Source organism: Culicoides brevitarsis, chromosome 1 (assembly GCF_036172545.1).
Source record: "Culicoides brevitarsis isolate CSIRO-B50_1 chromosome 1, AGI_CSIRO_Cbre_v1, whole genome shotgun sequence".
Taxonomy (NCBI): Eukaryota; Metazoa; Arthropoda; class Insecta; order Diptera; family Ceratopogonidae; genus Culicoides; species Culicoides brevitarsis.
The window spans coordinates 23,562,803-23,573,666 of record NC_087085.1 but is presented as its reverse complement, the minus strand read 5'-3'; the positions used below and the strand labels follow the sequence as shown (position 1 = coordinate 23,573,666).

Genomic DNA, 10,864 nt, shown 5'->3' with positions numbered 1-10,864 from the left:
CTTTAAAAAAATTTTTTATCATCCTAAAAATTAGCCTTGTACAATACAACATATAAAAAACACTAAAACAATTTAGACGATTGGAACCTCGAGTTCAATTTAATTTAAAATAATTCAATCAAAATAATGAAAATATATTTTATTTTCGTATTCTTTATTATTTGTACTAAATAATCCACAGTCACACCAGGAAGATGGCTTTTTACAAAATAATTTCCTTTACAATGTTATCAGGACAAGATTTTATTTTAAGCTGTGTAAATTAATGAGAAACAGCCTCTATTACATTCTAACATTCTATAATCGACTTAGATACATCCTGCTGTTTTAAGTGGATTTATGTCGATTATATTGATTTTAAAAAATACTTCAAGTCTGAAAAATGCAACTGAACTGTGAAGTAAGTATACTAAATTTTGTTTCAAACCAAGCATTCCTCAAAATGTGGTATGATCGTAACTTCCTGTAACGTAAAGAGTATTTGAGTTTTTTGATTATAAATATATTTGTTTATGTATTTATTAAGTAAATAAATATTTAAATAATCATATGTTTTTGACAGATTGTTTCTTGGCGTTATTCAGATTCGTTCAATATTTATTTAGGTAATTTGAATCGTATATATTAAAATTTTTTCCTTAATTTTTAATAACAAAGAATCATCAAATTAGGAAATGAAACGCTAGTAATTACATTTTTACACCTTTTAAAACAAGTTAAAATAACTAAATATTTATTTACAATAAATTTACGTGTATTTCTGTTTAACTGGATAAATCAATGGATAGCGCCTATCTCAGAAACAGCAATTACCTATTGAAAACATTCTTACATTCATTCGATCTAAAAAGTTTTAAAATAGAAAAAAAGTCGTAAACATGGACCTCAAAGAACAAATTTTTCAATCATGGCTCCAATATACCACGAAAGTAAGTTCATACACATTTTTCATGAATGAATGATCATATTTTGAATTTTTATTTGTTGAACATTTTTGAAGAATGAAGAAAAATATTTTCGACAATTCATTGCTGGTTTCGTCCAAATTTGGGAAGAAAAAATCAACATAGATTTTGATAGAAAAGATTTATTGTCTAATCAAATAATTAGCAAAGGTCCTGTTATGCAGGTTTGTGAATAAATTTATTATTTTTTATATATTTTTTTATAAATAAATGTGTTTCTAGCGATTACCGGAGGAATTATTACCTGCTATTGAAAAATTTATCATCATTTCTAAAGATGAAATAGAAAAGGTAATTAATCTAAGTAAAACTATATATCTGTTTAAATAGCTTTTATCTTCTTATGTCTCGCTTTATTTTCTAATATTAAGAATTTCATATAAATATACTTAATAAATAATCAAGTTGGGGTCTTCTATCAATTCTACTGGGTTAGCTCTTCGTGCAACATTTTATTAGGACGTCCAGGCCTTTTTTGAGCTGTTTCTTGTATATTCAGAACCATTTTTTTGTGATGTGATTATGATTCGTGATCTTCTTTGAAAATCATTATATCTTAAAAAAAATTAAAGTTTTTCTAAAAAAAATGTTTTTTTTTTCTTTTTTTACAGGGAAATTTAACATCGACAATTATAAATGAGACCACATTGCTTATAAAATGTTTAATAATAATCTGTCGACAATTTGAAAACATTGAAACCATTTCTAATTTATGTTATATCAACAATTGCATAGGAATATGCAATTACTTAATTCAAATGGTAATTTTTCTATATAGCACCTTCATACTTTTTATTATATTAATATGTGAAATTATATTATGAAAAATTTTCCACAGAATAATTAGAAATCCGAATTACCTAATACGACAAAATAATTTTTCAGATATTGAGGACTAATCAGCCAATCGAAATGGATGTATTTTCGTTAATCAAGGTTACATGCAATTTTATAGAAGCTTTATATGATCCTCATCTGACGTGGAGAAATTATTTAGAAAACCAGCCTATTGTCTGTACAAAAACAAATTATAATATAACAAAATTACATGCAGAAGTAGTGCCGTTTGTTTATTGTAAGTAACTTGTACTTAGTACAAAATTTGTCATGAAGAAAATATATTAACATCTTTACAGCAAATTTTTGTTTTGTTTCGTAAATTCATATTTATTTTCATATTTATTTTTTGTAGATTGTTTTCAATCAGAAAATATTATGAATTATCCTGAGATAGGAGTTCAGCTGTTAAATGTATTATCTGCTTTAGTTTGTGGATCCCAGGTAATATCTTTTTTTTTGTATGGCATTTTAAACCACATTAAGAATTATAATGCTATTGTAACAATCAAAAATTTAAAACCCCCAGTTTAAATTTAAAAAAGCTTATTAACTACTCAATCACTCACAAAAAGGTAAAATATAGAAAAATTAGTCGTCTAAAGAACGACATACTATACCGCATTTCGAATGATTTGACATTTTATTTAACAAATTTATCACAACCCTGTTCATTTGTCATCACAACAAAAAAGACGAAATAGAGCTAAAAAAAACTATAGGGAAAATTCATACTTCCCATAGGTCTCATAGTTCCCATGGTTCCAAATAGTTCCCATGATTCCCATAAGCCTCACAGCTCCCAATGGTTCCCAATAGTTCCCATGCTTAACTTATCTAAGAAAGTGACGAAGTGTGACTTCCGACCCATAATCTATCCGAACCTATGTAAATAACATTTCAGGCCAAATTTTTTAAATAGATAGATTTAATAAATAGTTGTTCATCTTTATCTCTAACAATACTCTTATGCATCTATCTTCCCATAACTAATGATGATGATGATTATGTGTCACAGCCAGAAATCAAGACTACCTAAGTCACCATTCTGTGTGTACTGAGCTCTTGACCTAACTGATATGCATTTGTCTCTCTCACACATAGTTAACTAGACATTGACATTGTTAATTAGACAAATGACTATTCATCTCGTGCTAAGACAGTAGTGTACATACTATAGAACAGTATGCACACGTACAATCAGACTAGTTGGGCACTAGAACCGATCGACTACCGTAGCACTTTCACATAACTATATAGGTTGTATCATAATTTTGTATCTTTATCAATTAAATTAGAGTGGAAGCAAAAATTTTAACTCTTATTATTTATCAATCTTTGTGAGAGCCTAATGATTTGGGTTTTAAAATATCGTAGAAAATGTTTGCTTGTTACACAAGTATTTAATAACTAGTAGGAGTAATATTTAATACATATTTTTATATCTAAATATGGTTTTGGTTTGATTCATTACTCATTTAACAAAAGACTGTGCCTCAATCTGTGCAGGTTATAAATTCATTTTCATTAAACAATCCTATAGAAGATGGAGACAGTAATTTGGTGAGTTAGGGTTTTTGGTTATTGTATAAACTTTTTAATTATTTTTTTTTTGTAATTTTTATATAAATGAAGAAAAAACACTAACTAATGCATTAACTCAGACATACAGCTATAATTAAATTTTTCGGTTTCCTCCCATCTATCTTTTAAAAAAACTTTATCAAAATGTAAGAAATATTCAAATTGGACCTAAAATATAAATTTAAAATATAAAATCAGTTCAAAACCAGTTCAAAACCAGTTCAAAATTCTATATATTGAAAAATTACAATTTTTTAAAGAAAAATATTCATTCCTCTAATTTTCAAAATTTATCTTCAAAACATGTAAGCTTCTTGACAATTTTAAAGAAAAGTGAATTTTTTAACATCATAAACGCGATATACAACACACTGTGTTGTACCGAAACCATTTTTGATAATTATATCAGCCTTAATAACTTTTATATTTAGTTTAATTTTTTTGTTGTGTAAAAAATAAGAAATGTGAAATTTGTGTAATTAAAATATGGTGCAGGATTTTACATATCATTAGTTAAAAACTTATTTTGAACTAATTTTCAATCACAAAAAAACAATAAGTTTCTATAAAAATTATTTGACTCGTTATATTGATAAGGCGAATAAATTTAATATATCCATTTTTTGTCTCCCCCCCCTTGGATTTTGTCGAAAAAATTCAGGGGGAAAAATAAAAATTAAATATAAAATACAAATATTTTTGACATATTTTGGAATTTTTATATTAAAAAATCATGAAAAATTACTGTTTATGGTAAAATTATACAAAAAAAACTAAAGAAATTTGCATAATTACGACATTTTCTATTAAATGTTGAAAAACATTTTTTTGAAAGTCACGTGACCAAAATTATTTTTTTTTTTTTTCAAAAATTTTTATTTTGGGAGATTTTGTTGATTTTTCTTTACTTTTAAGTTCAAATTTTAAAATAATATAAACTAAAATTAAATAAATGTTAAGAATCAACGTTTAACGTCTAATAACGTTAAAAAATTACAAACAAAAAATTCAAAAATATTTTTTTTTTATTTCCCCCCCTCCCCCCTCGAGAAAATCCTCATGGGACAAAAAATGAAAATATTAAATTTATTCGCCTAAGTCGTTAGGTCTTAGTAGTTTTATTTTTTATTAAGAAAACAAATAATTAAACACTAAATAAATTCAGATGTTAATTTAGCATCTAAGAGATGCTTATTTGATCGCTGGCAACGTCAAATAAACACGTTAAGAAGTAAAACAAATTTTCCTCAAATGTTGATTATTTCCATTGAAGGGCGTAAATTAAACTTCTTTAGCAATTAAATTAACCTACCTAAAGGTGTTCATGACATAAATTTAACATTTAAATAAGATTTTGTTAATAATTTCTTTAATAATTTCAGTATTTGAAAATGTAAACAATCAATTCAAATTTTTAAGTCAATAACTGGCAACTCGGTTTTTTGAGGTGTTCGAAATTGGTGAAGTCGCACTTTTTTTCGTCGCACTTTTTTTGCGACTTTTGGGAAATTTGGTGGCGCGACGATAATATAATGAATTAAAATAATTTTTGTTAACGTTATTTATTTTAAAATTCGCAAATTCGTTTTTTTTTAATAAGTCAAGTTTAATTAATTCACTTTTTTGCATTATTTTTATTTTAACTTTTTTTTTCTCTTGCATTTTTTCCTCAAATCGGACGAAGGTGTGATTATAGACATAGCTGCACGGAAATTCTAATTCCGATTTCCTGACAAAATTGCAGTCGGGGAAGGAGAAGAGATTTAAGTTTTCTCCTGGATTAATTCTCCAAAAGAACTTTGCTTCCAAATTATTGTTTTTACCTATTTTGCCTTTTTTACATTTTAAACATGTTAGTCTGCCTAACAGTTTCTCAAGTTTCGTGAAAAAAAAGTCAGTTCTTTAAATCTTTATAGTTCTTTATTGTCAGTTTTGGAAGATTAAAAAAATTTATTCTGCTTTAAACAGAAAATCTTGAGAAAAAATAAATCGTTAGATTTTTTAAATTTTCAAATGCACCAAGTTTGGGCAATGAACTTGTCAAAAATATTTTGGATTTCATAAACCTCAAAACATTAAGAGCAAAGAATAAAGTTTCTAAGTAATTTGCATCAATTTTGAAAATTCGTTGTTTATTGGTCGTGGATGGTTGTTAACATTTTTGACTCAAAATTAAAAAAAAAAACTGATTTCAATAAAAAACGAGAAATTAATTGCATTCATTTATAAAAGGAATGACTTGACCGCAGTTCCATGATTTTTCATAAATTTTTCGAGTTTTCCCCAAGATTTTCATTAATTTTTATGTTACTCACGAGACTTCCCTGAATATTTTGAAATTTTTCAAGATTTTCCAATTTTCCATGAATTTTCCGAGTTTTCCAAAAATTTTCAACAATTCCGCATCTCATCAATAGCACAATACCGCATTTTTTTCAAAAAAATTGAAATGCATTAAAAATATTAAAATTAAAAAAAAAAATTGTTACTTGTTTCCCTAAATTTTGAAATTTGATCGAAAATCTATAAAAAATTCTTTAAAACTATTAAATTATATGAATATTTAGTGATTATGCATTTCCCGAATCCCGACCCGTATCCCGACTTTTTGAAAAATCCCGTCTTGATTCCCGACTTTTTGAAAAATCGCGTCTTGATTCCGATTTTACGGCTTTCCTATAATAGATAGAAGGTTCATTCCTTCTACAGACTTGTTTGAAATTATAACGGAAAATAAACGAAAAATTCAAATTTAAACCGAATCCCAGTGCAAATTTCAAAAATCTAATGATGCAGAAATGTTTATCTCGTCGAGACGCACAACATTGCCATACATCACTTTTGTCCTGCGATACTCTAAAATGAAAAATCCTTTATATTCGTCTTGATTCCCGACTTTTAAAAAAATTTGGAAAAAGGCTATGTCTACAAAACTAGAATAAAACCACCCGATTTGGAAAATCTAAAAATGAGGAAATTCATCATTTTTAGCCTACTTTCAAATAAACTTGGTCCGGTTGATGATAGACGCAATTTCCGGGTTTGTGGAACAGCGTAATCATTTATTTATTTTTTTTCTTTTTGAAGTTATATATTTTTTTAACTTTAAGTTCGTTTTGAGTTCAAACTTGAAAATAAATTCAAATAAATTCATAGTTAAAATTAATAATTTTAATTAAAGTCTTAAAGTTAAATGCCTTTTTTGAGTTAAAAAATAATTAAGAAAAACCATTTTATTTTCTTTAAGCAAAATGGATTACGAGCCATATCACCAGCAACTATTAGCATATTAATATCAATTATTTCAAAATGGGATTGTCAAAAAAATCTTCGAAGAGTGGCTCTCAAATGCTTTAATATTATGACGTTAATACTGCAAAAATCGAGTCCTGAGTTGCGACAAATTGAATTGTCAACAATATTTGAAATGTATTTAAATGCTGTGAAAAATTTGTTGAAAACAGACATATTCATTGGTGAAAAGACATCTAAAGAGGACATTAATGACAAATTCGACATAAACGCTTTAAATTCCATTATCGAGAACATATGCAATTTCATCACAGATGAAGATAATGAATCGGTCGTCACCAATGCTGTATTGGAAGCTAAATTCATAACAACACTAATAAAAATACCTTATGATATCAAAGAATGGAATATTGATTTACAATTATTCGCATCGAATCTAATAAATACTTTATGCGCATTGTCACAGTCCTGCAATAAGTTAAAACAAATAATTTCAGAACATGAAAATATTAATGTTTTATTTGCTGGTCTAAAAGTTTGTGGACAACCAACAAATCCGGTACTATCTAACTGCCTAAAAATGGCATTCGACTTTGATAAACCAACAAGAGTTGTTGGTTATATATTTGCAAAATTGCTAGAATGGATACCGAATATGATCGAAAAACAACAAAATTTTGTATCAGTAAGTTGTTTGGAAAATTGCATTAAATCTACACAGTGCAAAAGAGCAATGTCTGAGAGTCTTTGTATTGGTAAAATTTGTAATGTGTTGGAAAACCATCAAACAATATCACCAAAAAGTATAATTAACCTAATGAATCTCGTTGAAGAATTGTCGAAATTTAATATAAGTTCTAAAGAAGTAAAGCAATTATTTCATCTTCTAAAACTTGAAACTAACTTTGACTATCGTAAACAATTGTTAGAGAGCATTCTAAGGATTTCACAAAATACATTAAAATTCGGAATAGCACCACGTGAATACTTAGAAATTCAGAATGATGAAAATGGAATAACTGTGCCTGATATAAAAAAATGGGACTCATCACACGGGTTTGTGTTCCATATATGGTTAAGACTAGATCCGTTTGAGCTCAATGTTGGAGATTTTAATTATAGAAGACATGTGTTTAGTCTCAAAACAAGTTCCGGAAACGGATTTGAATTTTTTATACAGAAAAATGGAAATTTCGTGGTTAGTGTTATTACGAAAAAAGAAGTATTGACAGCAACAGTACCATCAGTACAGCTTTTGATTGGAAAGTGAGTATTATTTTTTATTAAATTTACAACTCAAACAATTTTTCTATTACAGCTGGCATTCAATTACTGTCTCTGTTGCTCCTCCAAAACGTCTTTTTCATCATTATCAAGTAAGTGTATACATGGATGGACAACAAAAGCTAGGAAGTACCATGAAGTTTGTAGCATTTCACGAACCTATAATTTACTGCAGCATTGGCTCTCCAATTAATGAAATTCGTCGAGCTTCGTATTCAAAACGTACGAACGAAGTTTGTGGTTCTCCAACACAAGTGGAAAACAAATCGAAGAGTATATTTCCAAACTTGTTTGAGAAAGCTCTTCCTGGGTTAGTAACTCAAAATAGTTTATCGAGTTACTTAAATTTACAATCTTTGAAAAATACAAATAAATTGGATCCAAGTGTAAAACCTATCCCTGTCGGTATGCAAGACTCAATTTTTGGTGAATTAGTTTGTTTAAAAGGACAAATTGGAAGTGTAATATTAGCCGAATGTAGCATCAACATAAAGACACTCTTTGATGCTGGTCACAGTTTCGCAAATATTATAGCTACAGATTTGATCGAATCATTTGAATCCAATAGTCGTTTTGTATTTTGTTTCTCTCCAAATACTTGCGTCGACGGTCTTTGTTTAGATCTTACGACTGGAAACAAATTTAACGGACATTTAATTGAAAACTATTGCCATACATCGTTAATTCAAGATTCATTGAGTGGAATTGGTGGAGTATTAACTCTTTTACCTATTTTGAATCAAATTGTTTCAAGACCAGAAGTTTTCACAACTTCTTTAGAGTTGATATCGTTGGAAAATGAAGATGATACCAGTCCTATTAAAGAACCTATCGAAACTGAGTGGGAGCTTTTAAATAATGCAATTTCGCCAGGTATGTTGTTAATTAAGATATTTTTATTAATATTTTATTTTATTATTAATATTAATAAAATTTAAAAGACATTAAATATTGAAAAATCCAAGACATTTTTGAGAGCTATGCATGATCATCAATTTTGGATAAAACAAAAACTGAAACTCGAAGATATCATAAACATCAAAAGCATTTCTTGTTTTTGTTACATTTTTGAAAAAGAAAACATAAAAAAATTATAAATAGATTTTCGTTTTTAGTATTATTTTTTATGAAATTATTTAATTTTGCAATATTTTATGTTTCATTGTTATTAAATTATCGTGTTCAATTTTTGAAAAACCTCTTGATTTTTTAAGTCATTTAATATAAATAGATTTTCCAAATATATATATAATTTCTATAGGTCATTAATAATAAAAATGATGAGGGAGGAAACGTGAAACAAATTAAGTTTTTGGACCTTTTTGATTTTTAAATTTCTTTCCACTTTAATTTTTACACTTATACTAAAATATACAATAAAAACATAATTTACAGATGAAAAAATTACACGAAATGCAATTGCATGTTTTTTGTGTCTGTTGCGAAATTTTGTTTCCAATCATGACTTAAACCAAGAATGTATTCTTAAAGAGGAAGCCCTTGGTATTATAGGATCGTTATTGACTAAATGCGAAGTAGATTTACTTGATGTTCATGTCCTAATGGCTGTACAGCTGATGGTTGAAACAATTCAAAATGAAATGCCTAAAGCAAATGTAGATCTTTTGTACACATTTTATCGTGACATTATTTTTGATTTTCGTATATGGGCAAGAACTAAGTTTCAAATAATCATTGGTCACATACAATACATTCAAGCAATCATTAAAGAAGATAGGAAGTTCTTCAGGTATGATATAAATTAATTATACATTGTGCACTTTTATCAAATAACATAAGAGAACTTTATTTACATAAGAAAACACTATGGAATTCAATTTATGCTGGATGTCATACAGGAACATTTTACAACAAATGATCATTTGACTTGTAGTGATATAAAAACAGTTCGGGAATCTATATTTCGGATAATTAAATATTTTTTATTAAAGGACGTCAATATTAAAGAGGTAATTTACACAATGTAATAAAGCAATGCAAACTATTTTTTATATCTTTTATCAGGTTACATCATTAGTTGCGTTTATAGCAAATATAAAAAATGAAGTTATTTTGCTTGAGGTATTAAACATGCTAAGTTCGCTTCTCGAAAATAAAAACTGCAAAGACCAACTATTTCTTCTTATGTATGAACCTCACATTGGCGAACTACTTTATTCATTACTCATAGAAAAAAATAATTCATCAAAAATCCATCATGCTGTTTTGAAAGTAATAAATTGCATTCTTGCAACAAAAAAAGTATCAGCTCGTCACAAAGGCAACTTGAAACTACATGATTCAAATATTGATTGTAAAACATTGTATCCAGGTCTTTTTTCATACATTCTTCCTATTGTTTTGGAACCAGAAATAATACTTGCATTACTAGATCATACATTAGCTTGCGATAATGAGTCTGGTTATGCTGGAGCACTTTGTTTGATCTATCACCTTCATTTGGCTGAAATTGAATTAAAACTAGAAATCAGCAGGAGATTGCTAACAACAACCTTTATAAGAAATAAATCTCCACAAGTGATTGCCAAGCAAGTAGGATGGCAAGAATCAATTGCTAGATTATTAATAAAATGTCAAACACGAGTAGTGCAACAAGAAAGTAAAAATTTAGTTCTTCCAGATATGGAAGAAATAGTAAAAAATGAAGCAGATTTAACTTCAAATGTTGGAGATCTGATAATGTTTGATGAAGACAGCATGGAATTTAGAATTACTGATACTTTAAAGTTCAATAAGGTAACAGAATTAGCTAATGTCATTGAACATGAAGTTAAAGAACTGGCAACTGGTGCAACAGATGTATTTGTCGGTCAAATTACATCAGCTTATTCAGTAATAAGACAAAAAACGTCAGACATCCAGGACACTTTTGAATCTTTAGCTTTAGGAAATTTGGACGACATACACAAGGTAAGTACATC

The 10,864-nt window shown here is 27.7% G+C and overlaps 1 protein-coding gene across 1 annotated transcript in view; it reads left to right on the top strand.

Annotated features, from left to right (window-relative positions):
- The first annotated feature begins 672 nt into the window (after positions 1-672).
- Positions 673-10,864, top strand: part of LOC134837481 (neurobeachin-like protein 1) — a 36,047-nt gene continuing 25,855 nt past the window's right edge. The window contains exons 1-11 of the mRNA XM_063852859.1: positions 673-929; positions 1,001-1,129; positions 1,188-1,256; positions 1,577-1,726; positions 1,851-2,040; positions 2,158-2,246; positions 6,634-7,904; positions 7,957-8,795; positions 9,318-9,672; positions 9,742-9,892; positions 9,948-10,853. Of these exons, the coding sequence (XP_063708929.1) occupies positions 879-929; positions 1,001-1,129; positions 1,188-1,256; positions 1,577-1,726; positions 1,851-2,040; positions 2,158-2,246; positions 6,634-7,904; positions 7,957-8,795; positions 9,318-9,672; positions 9,742-9,892; positions 9,948-10,853 (4,200 nt within the window). The 5' untranslated portion in view covers positions 673-878. The remainder of the gene's footprint in view (positions 930-1,000; positions 1,130-1,187; positions 1,257-1,576; positions 1,727-1,850; positions 2,041-2,157; positions 2,247-6,633; positions 7,905-7,956; positions 8,796-9,317; positions 9,673-9,741; positions 9,893-9,947; positions 10,854-10,864) is intronic.